The 19,961-nt window shown below is 39.0% G+C and overlaps 1 protein-coding gene across 1 annotated transcript in view; it reads left to right on the top strand.

The window, feature by feature from the left end:
• The first annotated feature begins 158 nt into the window (after positions 1 to 158).
• LOC122065098 (DNA gyrase subunit B, chloroplastic/mitochondrial-like) overlaps positions 159 to 19,961 on the top strand; it is a 36,868-nt gene continuing 17,065 nt past the window's right edge. Inside the window, exons 1-9 of the mRNA XM_042628898.1 lie at positions 159 to 413; positions 500 to 641; positions 3,208 to 3,288; positions 3,371 to 3,484; positions 6,494 to 6,550; positions 16,109 to 16,210; positions 16,610 to 16,760; positions 16,850 to 16,926; positions 17,782 to 17,892. Of these exons, the coding sequence (XP_042484832.1) occupies positions 268 to 413; positions 500 to 641; positions 3,208 to 3,288; positions 3,371 to 3,484; positions 6,494 to 6,550; positions 16,109 to 16,210; positions 16,610 to 16,760; positions 16,850 to 16,926; positions 17,782 to 17,892 (981 nt within the window). The 5' untranslated portion in view covers positions 159 to 267. The remainder of the gene's footprint in view (positions 414 to 499; positions 642 to 3,207; positions 3,289 to 3,370; positions 3,485 to 6,493; positions 6,551 to 16,108; positions 16,211 to 16,609; positions 16,761 to 16,849; positions 16,927 to 17,781; positions 17,893 to 19,961) is intronic.

The following is a 19,961-nucleotide window of genomic DNA, read 5'->3' as shown; positions in this document are numbered from 1 at the left end:
TGGGGGGGGGGGACTACTATGGGAATTCAACGATTTTTAAAATTTCAGGGGAGAATGAGAGGTTGAAGTTTCATTTCTGGGAGAATCCGAAAAGAAATTTGGGTAAAGGGAGTGAAGTGATAGTATTTAAATAACCCTTATATTATATAGGGTTTTAGAGGAAAATAGAGGTCTTTAAGAGGTTTATCTTCAATTCAGAAGTAAAATGGACTCAAGAGAGGTTTCCACCATTTGCAGACGCGGGAACACAAAGTGAAGAACGTTTCAATGGCTCTTCTGAAGCCTCCGCCTCATCTTGCTGTTCGACTCATTGCTTCCCGTTTCTTCATGTCTGCAACTCTCCATTATCGCAGTCTCTCTCGCTTCTCCTCCTCCTCTTCTCTCTCTCGCTCCACTCTTTTATTCAAAAAGAGGTCTCTTTACTACCTTCTCTTCCTATTCTCTTCTATCGGTTTCATTAAGGGTTTGATAGAAAAGAGGGTTTTTTCTGTTCTTCCAGGACGATTCGATTGGGGACGATTCCAAGCTCCGTTGTGTTGCGAAATGCGGTTTCTCCTAGGGCCTTTATGTCTTCAAGCTTAACAACTGAAGCGTTTCAGGAAAGTACGAGCTCCAAAGCTTATGGGTCGGAACAGATTCAGGTGAACGTTGAAATTTTTGATTGACATGGATATAATGATTGCCGAGCACTAGAGTGAGTTCATTCTTTTTTGTTTTTTGCTTTCAGAAACTGAATTTATGCTTGGTGGAAGTAGATTTTTCAAAGTTGTAAATGGTGATAAATTCTTTTTGTGAGTGTATAGTTTTGTGTACTTCGGAAGCAAAGGGTCATGGTGGAAGGCCTACTTCCATTTAACACCGCTTATGCCGTGTAGGAAGAGCTCATTCAATTAATAGCATAGGCAATTGATAGGCTAAATTTGTTGACATTGATGCAGCACAAGTACAACTTAGTTCATAGTACTAGGCTTTTGGATAATTTCAACGTGTGGATTAATGGTTCATTTCTGGACAACTATGTAGCTGGGGTTGGGAGAGCCATCATTTGTTACGAAGAGAAAGGAGAGTCTGTAGCAGTGGAAATGCCAGCAATAGAGTTAGACATATGTGCCTATGGGCGAGAAGATCCCTGTTTCCCAACCGCAGTGTCCGCCCCCTTTAAGGTGACCGTCTAGCTTCCAACAAGTCTCCCATACCCTGCCAGACATTGTGTATGCTGTTGCTGTTGTGAGTTCTTTCTTACATGATCCCCATACTATCATCTCGAGGTTGCATAGCGGATACTGAAGTAATTGAAATCAGCACTTGGGAAGGGTACTTTATTCTCCGACGACAGCAATCTGAAGTTGGAATGCTTTACGAATGCTATCTGAGCTGGTTCCATCAATGATCGACACTCTAATTTAGGATATCGTAATTTTCCCTTGCGGTAATCTAGTTACTTGGTGAAGCAAGAAGCAATAAGTGGTATCCAAATCAAGTGTAAAGTCAAAATACCATGCTATGGCTCAAGGTGTGTGTGAACTCATCTAGCTTAAGGTATTACTAGGAGATCTGGGGGTAACATATGAGGAACCTATGAGGAGGCTCTACTGTGATAATAAGGTAACAATCAACATTGCCCGTAATCCAATTCAACATGATAGAACTAAGCACATTGATATTGACATACACTTCGTCAAGGAGAAATTCGAACAAGGGTCTATTTGCATTTCATTTTTCAAGTCTGAAAATCACCTAGCTGATGCATTCACAAAGGGTTTAACTTGTAAGGTGTTTCATCCTATTATATGCAAGTTGGGCGTGAGAGATATTTATGCACCAACTTGAGGGGGAGTGTTAAGGATAAGGATGGGATAAGTATGCCATCTATTATATGTGTGTACGTGTACTACCTAGCCTTGTACTGCTCTCCACATTTGTTACCCTTTGTACTACTCATACATTATAAATAAAGATGGCCTCTATCATATTTGACAAGCCAAATCATTCTCTCAATCTCATCCTCTCAATTCTTCTTCTCAACTAGCACTATTACATAAATAGTAACTCTCTATGCTAAGGAAGCGTTACTAAAATAGAAGATGTAAAGAAAATAGAAACTTCAACATAATGGCGAAGTTGCTGGCTAAGAGAAATTGAGAATAGAAATAGAAACTACAATAGAAAAATAGAAGCCACAGGATTGGAATACAAAATGGAAACTATTTCTCCTAGCCCAAAAATTCTCCACACAAGCTGTATGCTGATGTCTTCTAGAAATCTTCTTCCACGCATGGACTAATTATTGGGCCTAGGCCTGGCTCGTGAGGACCATGAAACTTGGGCCTAGGATGGCTGGCTGGGCTGGGCTGGTCTTTTTTGTTCCTGCGGAAATATTTCTGCTGGAACCTCTGATCCACATCAATTGTTCTCCCTTATCGTGCCTTCTTTTGGTGGATACTTATCAGATACGAGGACAGGTTTGAACTATGTTTATGCTATGGACCCCTACACATTCAGAAGTGAAATGCAATATGCCATAACTAGAAGTGCTCTTGCACCCAAATCTGGCTCCTGGCATGTGTGCACTTAGTGTGATAGCACCCTCACTGGATTGAAACACAAGCTGGTTCACCTGGTTACAGGAGTGACTTGGGGGTTGCTTATATTATCGGACAATCCTGTTCCTATATGCAGTGTGACTATCTTAAAGAGTGTTCCTAGAACTCTGCTTAGAAAGTTCTTATCTTTGCAACAAGTAATGGCATTCCAGGTTCAGCCATAAACTAAAAGATTAAAATTGCATTTTAATTAGTGGACCCAGCATTTCCCCCCCCCCCTCCTCACGACTTTTTGTCTAGTCCTCAGTTTTCCCAACTTTTTTTGCATGGATCCATGTAGCCGACCCCATTGAGTTGGGATGAGGCTGAGTTTTTTGTTGCTTTTGACCTGTCGTCTCTTGCCCATGTTGACAAACGATGTGGAAGTGGAGGGGGAAAAAAAAAAAGAGTTGCTAAAAGTGCGATGAATTTGTTATTATTGTTTTTGTATGTGTCATTATTGGAAGCATGCTTTCCTTTATATCATAGAAGGGAAGACGGTTTGTATTGCTTTTGAGAATGATTTTTGGCAGTAACATTGTCTAAATTTTCTTGCAGTTTCTGAGTTGTATTGGCTGAAAGCTGGATTAGTTTTAGTGATGTAATGTCTTTCTGATATTATCAGGTACTGGAAGGCTTAGATCCCGTTAGGAGAAGACCGGGAATGTATATTGGAAGCACAGGACCCCGTGGTTTGCACCATTTGGTATCTTCTCCATTCCTATCTACTTAGTGTTATTTTATCTCATTCAGTTTGCTACGCTTTCATAACTAATGCTTTCCACTAGGTTTATGAAATATTGGATAATGCTGTTGACGAAGCTCAAGCAGGCTTTGCTTCCCAGATAGATGTTGTTTTGCTCACTGACAACTCTGTGAGCATTACTGACAACGGGCGTGGGGTATGGCAGTTTTCCCTTATTTTAATATTTGAGGTTTATCTTTTACCATTTTTTTGGTGGAATGATGGTGGAGTTCCTTGACCTACTCATTTTGCATATCTGGTAGTTCTCGTTGCAATCTGAGATTGCATTTCATAGTCATATCTTAAATTTTCTTAATGTATTGGTCAATTGCAACCTATCTAGAGACGTCAGCAGGATAATTGGGATTATGATGACAACGGTAGAAAAATGGCCGTTGCTAGGAAATATTTCCAAAAATATTCCAGTTGGTTAGTCATATAGAGGTCGGAGTGTATCTTATAAGAAAGGTAATGAATAGGTCATTTAAAAGGTGGCAGCTTCCACCTGAAGGTTTGGTGAAACTGGATGTTGATGGTTGCTCATTGGGGAAGTCTAGGCCTTTGAGGCATTGGTCATATAATTAGAAGACGAGACAGATCAGTGATGGGGACTTTTTCAGGACCAAAGGGGAAGGTGATTCCACTCAAATGGAGTTGATAGCACTCGGAAAAGGATTGGAGTGTTTGGCGAGAATGGGCCTCTCTCTAGGGCCATAATTTGGGGTGATTTGGCCAATTTTTTTGATGGATGGAAGTTTGTTCAGGGGAGCCCTGGTGGAATTTTTTCTACATCAGATAAATCTGGTTCTTAGCCTCTCATATGGAGGTTTCAATTCCATTTGATTCCAAGGATTGCCAATGAGGTGGCTGATAACTTTGCTAAACGACCGTTTGTATGCCCTAGATTATTATATTTTTTTGGGGGGTGGGGTGGGGTGGGGTGGGCGTGGAAGACAGGGAGGGGGGCTTTCCTTTGGAATATGAAGTTTGTTGTAGTGACTTTGAATTCTTTGCAGATTGGTTATTCTTTATTAGATTGTTTTAACAGTATCTTTGTACTATATTCTCATTCTTATCAATAATTTTGTTCATTATCCCCCGCCCATTTGGTAGTAAAATATCTTAGATTCTCTATATTTCTTTGTGAGAGGGTGGTGGTGGCAGGGGTGGGGTCGGGGTCGAGGTCGAGGTCGGGGTCGGGGTCGGGGGTCGGGGTCGGGGTCGGGGTCGGGTTCGGGTTCGGGGTCAGCAGGGCCGGGAGGGGGCAGTGGTGGTGGTGAGACCATTAAAAGAAGGAGGGTAATGCTTTATTTTGAACATGAAAATTACTGCTTTGCCCGTCAAATTAACCAAGTGCTCATTAAAGAGCAAGAGTGAAATCAGTTTCAATTTCAAAATTGAAATAGCTCCTCAGCTATTTCAGAATTGCTATTCCAAATGATTTCGATTACACTGAAATAAGGTGCAAAAATCAAAACCAAACGATTTCCGAAATAGAAATCACCCCATGAAATTTAATTAGAAATCATACTAAATCAGGCCTTATGTTGTAGGTAGTTGTGGAGGTTTATTTTGGAATGTGTAGTCTATTGGTGTGTTGAGAGGGGTCATCAAAACAAAATTTTGTGGTGGATTTTGGGGGAGGTGAGGTGAAAAAGTTTGAGCTTTTTATGGGGTAACACTTTTCGCGGTCTAGATAAATAAAGGAATTTCTATGTAGACTGATATGTTCAAAGCTGGCAAAAGAAGGGGGGGGGGGGGAGTAGAATTAGATTTTGGCAAGACATTGGTATGACTGAAGGCTGGCTTATTAGACTTGCCCAGATTATATAATAGCTTATGTAATAGGGCCTTTGATTATATAATCTCACCTTTTATAAACATGTTACAACCTCTTGGTGCTTCACAGTGGAAGGTGGATGGTACTAGAAATCTGGTGCAGTGTGAGATGGATTAAGGCATAAGACTTTTGAAGACCGTCTAAGTATTCTAAAAGGATTTTGAGGGACAGGGTTAAAGGAATATTCTCGGGTTAAGGCATATTATGGGGGTTCCTTGCACAAAGCATTGTGGGAAGAAATGTGTCAAAGGTGTTTGTGTATCAGTGGTTTCACCAAAGGTGTTTGTGTATGATGTGCTTAAAAGGTAAAGAATAGTAGAAATACTCTCTCATCTATTTTTCAATTTTGAGCCAGTCAAAGTTATTTTTCACTACTAACTGAATTTTTTCAATATTGTTTTTCTTTTAAGAGATATGAAGATGCTATTTTATCTTTGGTCTGATAAACCATTCAGAAAGACGGATTTTATCCTTTTGAAGATGTTCCCACATGCCTTAACTTGGCGTATATTGAATGAAATGAATGGCAGAATCTTTGATGATCAGGCCCAAGATGTTCCTTTTTTTTTTGTTCTTAAAAAACTAATTTGGGATTTGAGGATTGTGATTTGGCATGGTTGTCTCGATTTTATTTTTGTTTCCTTCTTATTTTCCTTTTATGTTGTTGTCAATAGCAACAGATGAAATTTTATTAAAGACCAATGGAAATACAAGAACAAGGTCACACACAGTGGCATACCAAACCTTTTCGTTTTTAACAAAGTTAACCCCCCTTCCACCTCCCCCCCCCCCCAAAAAAAAAAAAAAAAAAAAAAAAAATCCAAGTACCCAATTACAAATGTCTAAAAAGCCATACAAACCCCATAGGCATCTTATCCTCCTGTGAGGGAAGATAACGATTCATTTGCTATAGAATGAGTTTTGATATGTTACGATTTTTTTTAACAGTTGAACCATTATATTCATGATTATTCCTTTGCATATTCTCTTCTCTTTTCCTGTCTTTTCCTAATGGGGTTCCCTTATTGTCTATGAGCTACAAACAGACACACCCACACAAGATCCCATACTACTGTTTCTCGTGTTGTTTATGAATTTGGGCATTGATTGGGTTATATTTTTCCTCAACTGTCAACTCCCCCTGGACATTCCTCCAACTCATTGTTTTAGCCATATTAAATCCAGCAGATTGTGACTGCTTATGCAATCTGTCAAGCTGAATGTTGCATAGAAAATTCGTGCATGTTCTAAATTTTTTTTAAGATATTGTTGTCACTATTTTCATTTGCTTCCACCGTACAATTTCTCATGTTTATTTCTGTGCAGATACCTACGGATTTCCACCCTGTCACGAAGAAATCTGCATTGGAGACTGTTTTGACGGTATTATTGTGCAAAAAATCTCTGCTATTCTATATTTCTTGACAGCATAGAGTGTTGATATCTGGCTTTGCTTGTTGAATCTATTTGGTAGTTTTGCTTCCATCTTTAAATAACACATTGTGACTAAACCTGCTCTTAACAACCAGGACCTGTGAAGAGGAAGAAGCGGAGAAGAAGGAAAGAAGTAGTAAACCAAGAGAAAAATATCAATAGGATAAAGGGGGAGAATCCTAGACCAAGATGAGACTCAGAATTGTGCCCGTTGTGGTCTAGCCTCACAATATATATTTTATATAGGAAACAGCCTCTCCTGTGAAGCAGGGGGTAAGGCTGCGTACATTTGCCCCTCCCAGACCCTGCAGCAGCGGGAGCCTTGTGCACTGGGTTGCACTTTTATGGGAAACCTACTAGGCTACTCAGAGTATAATTACAAATAAAGATGAACACAAAGTGACTAACACTGACTCAATGACTTGCAGAAAGACAACTCTCAACATCAAACATTGCCCCTCACGGTACACTTTAACACAATTACATGACAACAATAATAGATATAACAACATAACCAGTCTTGAACATATATAGCGGTTGATTGTAGACGCCAGTGAGTACAAAGAGGACTCAATTCTGGTAGCAATACCAATTCATACACACCAATCATCAGCAATAATAGTAGATAAAAATCTTCGTGTTATATTAGTGTCTGAATCCAGACAACAATGAACAAAATTAGTGTCTGAGAATATCAACTGTAAACCAAAATATCATAGTACTAACAACATCATAAGCCTTCTCAAGGAAGGCAAGTGGTGATCTTCACAAAGGAGACATAAAAATGCAGCATAGGTTGCTCTGAACCACTGATAAAGGTGCAACATAGGTTGCTGTTGTCACGACCCCAACCCGAACGGGGTCACGACGGGGGAAAACATAGTACCATTCTTCTAAGTCATTGCTTATGATGTCGGTCCAATGACACATTGTGTCATAACTCGAGGGAAAAATTAGGGATTTAGATCCCAACGTTACATTTTCACAACATTGATGCAGCAGAAGTCTTATAGCTGCGAACCACTGATAAAGTGCAACATAAGGTAACTGTGAACCACAAGTAACAACATAAGGTTGTTGTGACCTGTGAACCAAAAGCAAATCTTGCTACCTATACTGGACTGGTGTCTTCCAACTTCCTAAGTCTATCTTCAGGATGATTGAATCCTTGATGTGCTCCTTCCTCTGGAAAGGAATTGACACTTCCCGCTTCCTCCACCCCATTCAATGGGCCTCCATCTGCCTGCCCCTCCATGAAGGTGGCTTAAGGATCCACAGAATCAAAGATGCTAATACCGCCGGTCTCCTCAAGCTCATCTGGAAGCTTGTTTCTAAGCATGATAGCAATTGGGTCTCTAGCGTATACTCCTCTCTCCTCGAAAGAGATTCCTTTTGAACTGTCTCCCCTTCCCCTAATTCCTCTTGGGTTTGGCGCCAACTCCTCAATTGTAGGACCACCGCCTTGCGTGCCATTCCTTCTCTGTTGGGGACTGCTTTTCCACCCTCCTATGGCTGGATAATTGGCACCCTGCAGTGGTCCTCCTTGAGGTTATTGGTTCTAGATTTGTTTACTCCTCCAGGTTGGCCAGAGATGCCCCAGTTGCTTCCATCATCCTTAATGGTGCTTGGTCTCCCTCCTCACTTCCCTCTTCCCTCACTTTCCTCTGGCCATCCCTTCCCCCTTTTCCTTCTATTGCTTCCGTGATCGAGTCCTCTGGACCCACTCCCCCTCTGGTCGTTTCAGCTCCTCCTATGCTTGGGACCTGATCTGCTTTAGAGGCCCTTATGTTCCTTGGTGTAAGCTTTTCTAGTTTCCTGGCCTCGTCCCTCGCGATGCTTTTACTGTCTGGAGAGCCATCTCCAATTGTCTCCCCACTCAAGCCTTCCTCATCCACCGCCATATCTAGGTCTCCCCTGCCTACTGCCCTTGCTGGAATGGCATTGAAGATTGCAATCGTCTCTTCTTTGATTGCCCTTTCTCCTTCACTATTTGGAAACACTTTCTCTCCTCTTGCTGGCTTGCTCGAAAACATCCTCTTCCCACTCTCTAGGGAATGGATTTGGATAGGTATGACTTTTGTCGGTAGATCTATTTGTGACTTAGCTGGGAAATTAACGTTTGCTGCTACCATTAGTCATATTTGTATGGAGCGAAATCTTCGTAGATGGACTTCCGATTCTATATCTTTTGATTCGATTTCGAATGCCATCTATTTTTATGTTTCCTCTAAACTTGTTGTCTCTGCCACTAGATTCCGGTCTGTGTATGATTCCCTAAGAAACAGGCTTATGCTCATTGTTGTGTCCTTAGGTCTCCCCTCTTCCATCCTCACCCTCCTCTGTTTAGGGGTTTCTCCTCCCCCCTTCCCCTTTCCCTTTCCCTTCTGTTGTATATTCCCCCCTTTTCCCGTTTCGTAATGCTTTTATTATTCATCCAAAATAGGGGGAAAAAAAAGGCAGTTGTGAATCACAAGTAACAATCTTGTTCCTGCAAAAAGGTAGCAATCTTTTTCAGATAAATGTGTTGTTGAGGACACGAGTAGATGATACGAACAAATAATAATAATCTTCAAATAAGTAGGTGATACTATGCTAATGACATGAGTAGAAAATAAAATTTGATCTCCCTCTCTCGTGTAGCACTACAAGTGGGCAAATAATGCAAAGGAGAACACCAAAGGATAACCCATCATCATATGGAAACAATAATCAGCATCACAAAAGATTAGTTGCACTTAAAAACTCACATAAAAATAGTGGTACAAATAATAACAAAAAAATGGCTTCGTAAGGAAAGAACCAGCATCCAATATTCATAGTTGTCACGGCGTCAAATCGATCCTAGGCGATGGAGGGGTGGCTAATCGATTTGGCCATGAATCGCCCATTATGGCGTTGCCATGGCGGTTAAATCGCCCATGTGTCATTTTTTATTTTTCCTATTTTCAAAAGTTATTTAGTATGCTACTTTTTTATTTCTCCTATTTTCTAAAGTTATTTAGCATGCTACAAGCCTACAATATATATCCTATAACATATAAAACCAACATTAAACAACATCAAATCATTAAAAATCAACATAGTCCTATTAAAATCATCTTGCATTTTACAAAAAATTGACGGCTTAGTGAATCAGGCGTGACGTGGCGTCCATGGCGGTGCCGTAGCGACGCCTATCACCCAATGGCGACCGCAATTTGTGAGTCACATAAATCGTAGCACTGCCGTAAACTTCTTTTTCCACCAGGGCGCCAAATTGCCGCCTTGGCGACGCCATGACAACTATGCCAATATTAGATAAACAATGTGCAACGTCTACTTTAGAGCAGCAACACCATCACTCCATGCAAGTACCAATCTTCAAAAATTGCAAACCCAAAGTAATACGACCGATACCGTCGAATTTTCCCACATTTCGACGGTATCCCAGGACTCCGATACGAAATACCATGTGACTTTTGAAAATCACTGGTTTCGACCAGTATTAACCAAAAATTCCCACATGTTAACCGAATTGTGGTGAGTGGACCAATGAGTTCGACCCTTTGGGTTGAGCCAACCTTTATAAAACCTTCTTAAATGGGAAACCAAGCCTTCTCATTTCGAAATTTCGAAATTTTGACCCTCCCCCTATTTCTTCTCTGTTAATTGGGTCATCTTTTGTTGACAGTATCTTTGGGTATCCATCCAAACCTTGTGTGCCACATCCACATCCTATCACTGTGACTAAGCCATTCCCTAGACTGGGATACCTAGCTGATGTTGATGATGCATCTTAGAGATGACAGTGACTGACTACCAAAACATGTCATGGGACACATATGTGGTGCATTTAGAGGAGTGGCTATGACATTTGCAATAGTACGCAGCTCGTGGACTGGAACCTCCTAGACATTGTACTTGGAATTGACTGTTGATTTTTGAGTGTTGAGACTTGAGGCTTGAGAGATAACTCACAATTATGTAATATTATTATTTATTTTGGATACTTTACATTATGTTTTTTTGGTTTTATACTTTTAATCATGTATTTTACATTTTTAGTTAGTAACTTATATATGTACTTTTGTAGTATAGTTTCAGTCGATGACTCAATGTACATTAGAAAACTTTTGTCAACACCACAAGCATGACTTTAGGTGAAATTAATTATGTGAATGGGTTAGAAATGTCTAAAATAGGATGTACTCAAAAAATAAGGCAAAAAAAAAAAAAAAAAAACATATTTTGGGGTAGAAACCAAAGTTTCCACCAAACCGGAAAATTTCCGTAGTTTCTCGAAATTTTCCCAGTTTCGTCCAAAAATATAAGTCTCCCCAAGGGTCGAAACCCAATATTTTAAACCTTGGATACGATCTAGGGGTTCAACACCCTAAATTATAGGTAATTTTGTAATTCATTCCGAGTGTACCAAATAGGGTGGCAGATTCGTACCAATTTGATGTGAAACCCGGTTCACAAAACCCGATTTGGGTTTGCTATGGGTTGTCAAGCACCCAATAGTCAATAGTTAATGAATAATGAAAACCTTGCAAATAACCCCAAGTTTACAAAGGGCAGTGGCACGACTGTAAATAGGAAGTATTTTAAAGGGAGGTTGGTAATTAGATAGAGGGGAGGGACAAAGGGGAATTGAGAATCAATGAGGGGTACACTAGGAACAGATGATAGAATGGGGAAAAAACTGAATTTCAATTAAGGAGGGTGTTAAATTAATTGGACTTAATTCATTAATTGTAGTTAAACAAAAGACCCTTTCTTATTCCTCACAATATGAAGAAGAAACCAGTAGAACTGTGGAAGAGAAAGGCTTACGGCAACATCAGCCCCTCACCTAAGGCTACAAAAAACATAACAACAATGAATTTATAGTTGATCACAATCTCCAACCCTGTCAAGTCTGGCATCAAGCCAAGCAACCAACCAGGAAATATGTAATTATTTTCTGCAACCAAGGTTTGACAGTAAACATGGACTAGATTTGGTTTCCAGTATGTATCACACAGTAATGGAAATTTTAAGGTAGGGTTCTGGAGTTTGGGTTGCTCTAGAGTTGCAATTCAACCTCTCAGACACCAACCTGATCTGTGAGGACTTGGATGAGTCCTAATGAACTCTACACATCCCAGATGTACTAATAAACCGCCAGAACTTTGTGCGTGGGTAAGAATAACACATTCTCCAAAAAACAGCAACTCATATGTCACAGCACAGTAGCAAGGCACCATCAAAACAGAACAAACCCTAGTTCTTCATATTGGATTAACTAGGGTTTTCATATATATATATATATATATATATATTTATATAAGTTTTTTTCCTTCATATCTCTGATACCATGTGACAAAATCTGCTCTTAACAACCAGGACCTGTGAAGAAGGGGAGAAGAAGGAAAGAAGTAGATAACCAAGAGTGAGAAAGAGAGATGTTGATAGGGAAAAGGGGAGAAAATCCTAGACCAAGATAGGAATCAGAATTGTGCCTATCATGGTCTAGCCCCACTGCCCCACAATATATATTATATTTAGTTATTTAGGAAACCTACAACGAGCCATAGTTGCCGTTTAGGAAAGAGGGTCCAAAAACAAGGCGAACAAGGTGCCTGCCTAGGCAACCAAGGGGCTTGGACGACAACTTGACAACTATGCTAAGAGCCTAATTACAAATAAAGACAAAGACAACTTAAAGTAAGTAACACTAAATGACTTAAAGCAAGACAATAATTCTCAACGTCAAACAATCCCCCTCATGGTACACTTTAACACATAGTTGGTACGGCGCCAAGGCGAACCAAGGCGAACCAAGGCGGTGGAGGCTTGTCTAAGCGCTTAGGCGAGAAGGCGCCCGCCTTAAGGCGAACAAGTGTTATTTTTTATTTTTCCTATTTTCTAACATTATTTAGTAAGTTATATATAACTTGTATCATAAAAAATCAAGATTAAGCCACATCAAGTTATTAAAAATCAACATTTAGCCACATCAAATCATAAGAAATTAACATTAAGTCATATTAAGTTATAAAAAATCAATATTTAGAGAAATGCTCTTATTCTATAATAAGTTTGACTGGTCAAATGATTTTATTTTTACATGAGACTTTTTGTATTAGTTATAACATAAAACCAGCTTTCTAACAAGTCTAAGATTACTTAAACCTGAGTTGCAATGACAAAGTTATGTTTCAGTCAAACTTATTTTTAAGTGCGCGAATACTGTTAAAATCACCTGAATGAAAATAATTTTATGAATATCAAAACAAAATATTATTTTACCGGACTTTTGGTTTTTATCAATGTTTTAACATGATAGAATTTATACAATTTTCATAATTGAGAAAAACCCTAGCATTTAAAAGTTGAAAATCGTCCCTATAACCAAAATCCAGTTTTTGTTCTTAGATTGGGGGGTTGACTTTTTATCCTTTTGGAATTTGATTTTTAAATTATTTTTATTGGATTCAAATAGGGGGTATTTGCTTATTTATGAATAATATCTTAAGTAAAAACATTTACTTGAATGATATTTGGCATAAATAAGTGCCGAAACACAAGGCGACATGCAGTGCAACAAGGCGGCTGCGCCTAGGCCCCAGGCAAACCGCCTTGGCGACGCCTTGACAACTATGCTTTAACACACATTAAATGTTAATCTTTTCGGTCTGGTTTCTTTCTAAAATGAAAATAGATTAATAATATATCACAATAAAAGGCAGTTACCCAGTGCTGATCTGCACCTATGCGGGGTCTTGGGATGGGTAAGTTTGGAAATGCTCTTATTCTTTAGAATTTTTGCACAAAGTGGCCACTCTCTGGACTTGAACCCGGACATTTTTCCCTGGCAGTCTAAACCACTAATCATTGCTCCAAGTGGGAGGGGGTGAGTTCGGAGATGCTCCTAACCTTTAGCTTTTCTTGCACAAAGTGGCCACTCTTTGGACTTGAACCTGTGTGTTTTTCTCTCAGTCCAAACCTCTTATATTTGCTCTAAGCATTGACCCCTCTACATAGGATATCACAATATCAGCAGTAAAGAGCAACCCAGTGCATGAGGCTCCTACCATTGCAGGGTCTGGGAGGGGCAAATATATGCGGCCTTAACCCTTGCTTCAATGGAGAGGCTGTTTCTGAGTTTCGAACCTGTGACTAACATGTTGCAATAGTGCAACTTATACATTGTGCGCCACAGGCTTGCCCACTATCAGAATATCAGCAGTATTTGTGTAAAACTTGTGCCCTGCTTTCCAGTGCTTGTTATGTAGCAAATCTCTTTGACCATTGATAGCATAGTGAGATGCCCATGATGGGAGACAGACTTCAAAAAACTAAGAAATAGAGGTGAATTATACTGGGACAGCAAAACTCCCAACCATAGTTTTCAAGTCCAGGATGAACAATGACTTGAAATTATGTTTTGGTTCAGGTCTTGCACCACTATGAGAATATATTTTGGTGTTCTGCGTATATCTGTTGTTTAAATTTCCTTTTCTTTGTTTTGCTGGTATGATCAAGGTTTAAGATCTCGATCTCGCCCCTAGTCTCGCTGAGATCTTGTATTTTTTCCCAGTCGAATCCATGATTGGTCTCGGTGCCCATATGGTCTTTGTAGCCCTTGAAAGTTGCCATTTACCCAATTTTAGACCTTCTAAACATAGTGGAACCATCTTTTTTTTTTTTTTTTTTTTTTTTTTAAATCAAACCCAAAATGGTACTTTGACTTCGTACCATATTTAAGTAGTCTTTGGACCCTTCACTCTAGGCTATTCCACAATATAAACAAACAACTATTGACCATGGTTCTATGAAAAAATGGTTTGAGAAGTTGTTTTTACCTAAAACTGTTCTTGAGAAGAAAAGGATCTCCAAAGGTTGAAAATGAAGTGATAATCTTCAATCTCCAAGTGTTGAAGTTATCAATCTACTTTGTAGAGGAGAAATTTGGCAAGAAAAACCACCAAATACTCACTTTTTCTTTATAGCAGGGCGAGATAGGCGAGAGATGTTGAGTTATGTCAAGTTGAGGGTCAAAATTATGTATATACCTCATGTGATTTGGTCTTGAGTTGAGTCGTGATCGAGATATTCACCGATATTGTACATTTCATATATCGCCTCTCATCTTGTCTCGCCATTTTCAAATAGTGAGATATTAGCAAGATATTAGCGAGATCTTTTGAGTTCTTAAACCATGGGTATGATAAAATCTTGTCTAAATTGGTCAGTGACTAATAATAATGCATGGTTAGCTAGAGACAACGTATATGCTTTCCTGTTTTATTTTTGGTATCATTTCTCTGGGTGAAGTTACAAAGATTTTTTTTTTTTTGGGGGGATGGGGGGGGGGGTGTAGTCTTTGGCCGTCTTAGTATCATAGTACTATCTCAGGTTAAAAATGGTCAAAACCTATTTCCTTGGATAATTTTATGTGGATGCAATTGCAGGTATAAGGCAGGCAGGGGTACTATTATTGTTGATTGGGAACTGCTTTTTGGATGACATATCCACTATGGAATCCATGATGGCACCTAGTTCTGCCACATGGCAAGTTGGATGGGTTTGAATTTTTGTGGATAATTAGAACCCAAGTTCACCTGCTCACTTATCAAGTTCCAGCCAAAATTGAGTTGGTAAAATGATGCATTAGAAAATTCTGGACCATTGAGTGGGTGCGTGCCTTCAATTTGAGTCTGAATTTTGACATGTCGTTGATTCAGACTATATATCCAATGATCAAAATTGGGCATCACCCTTCTATGTAGCACTACTAAGTATGATCTCCATAGATTCAATAGTGGAGTCCATGGTCTAGCAAAACCTATACCCTTATTATTATTATTATTATTTTTTGGGTTTTTGAGAAAAAAAAGGTTATTTTTTTTCCTTATTGTTGTTGTTACTTGTTAGTACTACTACTACTAGTGCCAGTATGTATCTCTATTACCATTGGTGTCCCAGTTACTTTGTTGTTTTTATTTTTCTTTAATTATATATATTATCTCCTTTCCCAATTTTCTTCAATAAATGACAGCACTTACTAAATGCAAGTTTGAGAAGATATTAGGCTTCTTATCTGCAGTTCTGTAACTCTGAAGTCTTTACATAGAAAAGCTTATATCCATGCAACATTGTACAATCGGGGTAGGGGTATAAAAAGATTTAACTGATGAGATTCCTTTGTACATTCATTTCTGTCTGTGTGACTTCATATATGGCGTTGGATAAATTGTTGGCAGATTGGCCCTTATAAGATTTGGATACAACCAATCCATGGCCAGAGTTTCAATTTTGGTGATCAAGCCACCTAAATTAGACCCTCAAAAATGAAATTTGTTGAATTCACATGCATAAGATTATCTTTCACTTAATTTGCGAGCTTTGCTGAATTGGCTGGATGACATTTGAACTTTGCACTTTGAGAAGTTGGTCCTTCTTCAAACCATTGTTATTTGTGGAAAGACTGAAAGAAAGTTGATAATGTTGCAAATTATTGACTATGAACAAATTGTGTAGATCTTACATGCAGGAGGCAAGTTTGGTGGTTCAAGTAGTGGTTACAATGTCTCTGGGGGATTACATGGCGTGGGATTATCTGTTGTTAATGCTTTGTCTGAGGTATTTGCTTATTCTCTTGTATCTTCATTTGTTTACTTCTCCATGTGTCTGCTTGTTAGTTTAATGATTTAGGCCCTCTGAAATTATGCTTTTCCCTTGATTGATTTGTGTATCCTTGTTGGTTACTTTTGCTTGTGATATTTCTGGGGGATTTTCCATGGTTAATTGGTTATTATCTGTAACTTTATGTTGCTACTTAATTCTGTTAAGCCTTACCCAAATAAATAGGATTTGCTGCACCAATCCTATTTCTCCATTCATGTTCAGTTAAGTGATATTTTGTATATGTACTTACCCATGATATCTTCTATATATTGCTGTGTTTTTTGTTATTCGACCATCACAAGTAAACCTTATTTGCACTCTCATTCTTCTAATTGAAACATTCTTGTTGTACAGGCATTAGAAGTCACTGTTTGGCGTGATGGAATGCAATACCAGCAAAAGTATTCCCGCGGGAAGCCAGTGACAGCTCTAAAAAGTTATGTGCTGCCAGATGAATCCAGTCATCGTCGAGGGACATCCATCAAATTTTGGCCTGATAGAGAAGGTTTTCATCTGCCTTTTCAGTTCCACATGCTTGAGGGGGTATTTAAATACTTTTCCTGTGCTTTATTCTTCTTTTTCTTTTGCATGCAGTTTTCACCACTGAAATTCAGTTTGATTACAACACAATAGCTGGGCGAATTAGGGAGCTTGCTTTTCTCAATCCAGAGGTGAATATAGTTACTACTTGATATTTAATTTCAATATTAGCTATTAGATGTTTCTTTTTGTACTGAAATGAATATTGTAAAGACAATTTTGCTTTAGTGTGTCACTATGTCAGCTCTTTCTTCTAGGCCTATTTCTGTAAGTCTTTATATTGTATTTGTGCTATTGTGGACTTCTTGGCCAGCCTTTAAAAGGAAAAGAAAAAAAAAAAAATTTCCCCCTTGGTAATATACATATTGTTCTGATATTTGATGAGTTCCATCATCTTCATTTATTTCTTGGAAATAATGTCATTTTGTCACCCCAATAAGAGAAGCTTCCCATGGTGGTCCACCTAGTTCTACCTCGTGGCTAGATAATGTGGCATTTCCAACTGTTAGATTGACAGGTCAAGGTTTCCAACTGTTAGATAGACAGGTCAAGGTCTGGATTGGCTTAAGTGTCAAGTTTGAGACCCTAATTCAACCAAATACACCCGCATGTGCCCATGCACTCATATATGTATTGACATGCACCATCCCATGGTCTTTGGATTTTCAAAGCTTTATTTTGCCACTTGGTCAGCATTATTTGGGCTGTAAGTTGACATGCAAGCAGGGGATGTTGGGGTCTTCATGCACACAAAATTAGGGGCCCATCCCACATGCCATGTGGCAAATATCTTGGGTCATCAAGGGAGCCCTCCCTTTGTAGGCCCAACTGGGATCACTTGCCCTTATTTCGGCATCCTTTATTTATGCTTTCTCTCGAGAAAGGGACGTTATTCCTCGATTTGTTTGAGAATCCTTTTTAATTATTTCATTATATTTTTGCATTAATAATTCACAAAAATTAGTTTACTTCTTGTATTATTGCAGCTTACGATTATTCTGAGGAAGGAGGACAATGACCCAGAGAAGATGCAATATAATGAGTACAGCTATGCTGGTGGATTAATTGAGTACGTTAAATGGCTAAATACTGATAAGGTATATGATTGGGTCTTTACCTTATAAATCCCTATGAAATCTCCATCATTACCTCCCCCCGCCGGGGCTTTAAGATTTGTTTTCTTATTTAATTGTTAAATCTTTATTTATTTATTTTTTCTGAAAAGAAGAGGTAACTTGTTTGGATTGCTTCTCTAATGAGAACCTAATGTTGAGAAGGGATAAGGCTTTAGCTTAGGAAGATATCGGGTATTAATGGTAAAGATTTAGAGGGACAGATTTTAATATTTAATGGAACTTGGGTCTTCACATGTTGGTTTGACTGAAAGAAAGATGGGTGCAAGGTGCTGGACTAAACTACTTCAATACTACATATTAGCGTTTCAACTAAGTGATAGGGATCAAGGTATAGATTTTAGATATAGCCTGAGCCTGTCAAAGGGTGGACCTCGGCGCAATGCTAAGGTTGCTCCATTGCGATTTAGTGGTTGTGGCGTTGAGTCGAGAAACAGCATCTCCGCAAAGTGAGGGTAAGGCTGCGTACATTATGACCCTTCCCAGACCCCGCAATGGCAGTGGCCTCGTGCACTGGGTCCGCATTTTTACTGAATTCTCCTGAAATATTGTTGAAACTGGGGGAAACACCATGCTTGTTTTCACCCCTTAAATAGATGGTGAAAGAAAGTGAGTTTCGGCAATAACATGCCGTGGAACTTTAGGGACTGCTGCTTTGAGCATAAACAAACTTCTAGGAATGCTTAAATGCATAAGAAAAGCATCCAAAATGGTTTTAGGATTTCGAACCTATGGTGGTTTTCTTTCTAGCTAATCACCAACAACAACTCAGCATTATACCAACTAAATGGAAGCTTATCCCTCTTTTGATGTATGATACCAGTCGAGTACAAAAACATTGCAATAATCGCTTGTAATTGGCCTTGTAGGTCGTTTCCCTTCGTCGAAAAAGTTTCCGACGAGAGAACAGGCTCAGACGAAGGTAGAGCTGAAAGCAGATCCAGTTAAAGAACTAGTAGATCCCATATGGGGTTAGCTACATGGATTCTTACACTCTTATCAGATCTATTTGAGGTCATACATGGGACAAGACCTAAACTATGCATGTATTTCCTCACTACTTTCTCCTATGGTCATTTTAGGCTTGCCCCTTGCTCTTTTAGCTCCTTCAATTTGAATGAGATCACTCCTTCTTACTGGTGTTGGTGCATCTCCAAGCCTTTGTTGAACATGGCCATACCGCCTCCAACAGCTTTCTAGAAGCTTATCACGAATTGGGGCAACTCCCCATCAACTCTAATATGGTCATTCCTTACTTTATCCTTTCTAGTTTTGCCGCACATTCATCTTAGCATCCTTATCTTTACTACACATCACTTATTTATATGACACTTCTTAACTGCTGAACATTCCATCCCATACATCATAGCCGGTTTAACGACTGTCATATAGACCTTTCCTTTAAGGTTTAAAGGAATACATAGGTCACACAACACCCCAGACACACCTCTCCACTTCATCCATCCTTCTTTAATCCTCTATACAATATCATCCTTTATATCCCCTTCTCTATTTATAATTGACCCCATATACCTATAATGATCGGTTTGCGGTACCTCTCTCTCTCTCTCTCTCCTCTCAATCTTCATTATTTCATTATCCATTGAAGTGTGACTAAAGTTGCACATTATATACTTGTCTTTTTGTACTTATCTTAAAACATCTTGATTCCAAGGTTGATCTTCATAGCTCCAACTTAGTGCTAATCCCAGTTTTTGTCTCATCAACCAAAACAATATCATCAACGAAGAGCATACACCACGGAACCTTGTCTTGAATGATCCTGGTTAAATCATTCATGATAAGTGCGAACCAAAAAAGGCTTAAAGTTGATCCTTGATGTAGCCCAATTGTAACAGGCTCATTGTTGTCTCCTAAGGTTTTTCCTCTTCCCTTTTGATCATCTGCCCTATAGTTTTTAGCTTTTGGCTTTTGCCCCCACCTTTTTTTGGGTTTGCTTCGGCTGTGTATCTTTGATCTCTCCCCACTTTTGTTTTTCTTATTCTTGTTAATATATTATTTATTCATAAAAA

The sequence above is a fragment of the Macadamia integrifolia genome, unplaced genomic scaffold, assembly GCF_013358625.1.
Source record: "Macadamia integrifolia cultivar HAES 741 unplaced genomic scaffold, SCU_Mint_v3 scaffold188, whole genome shotgun sequence".
Lineage (NCBI taxonomy): Eukaryota > Viridiplantae > Streptophyta > Magnoliopsida > Proteales > Proteaceae > Macadamia > Macadamia integrifolia.
Note: the sequence above shows the minus strand (reverse complement) of the source record. Positions and strands in the feature narration are given on the sequence as shown.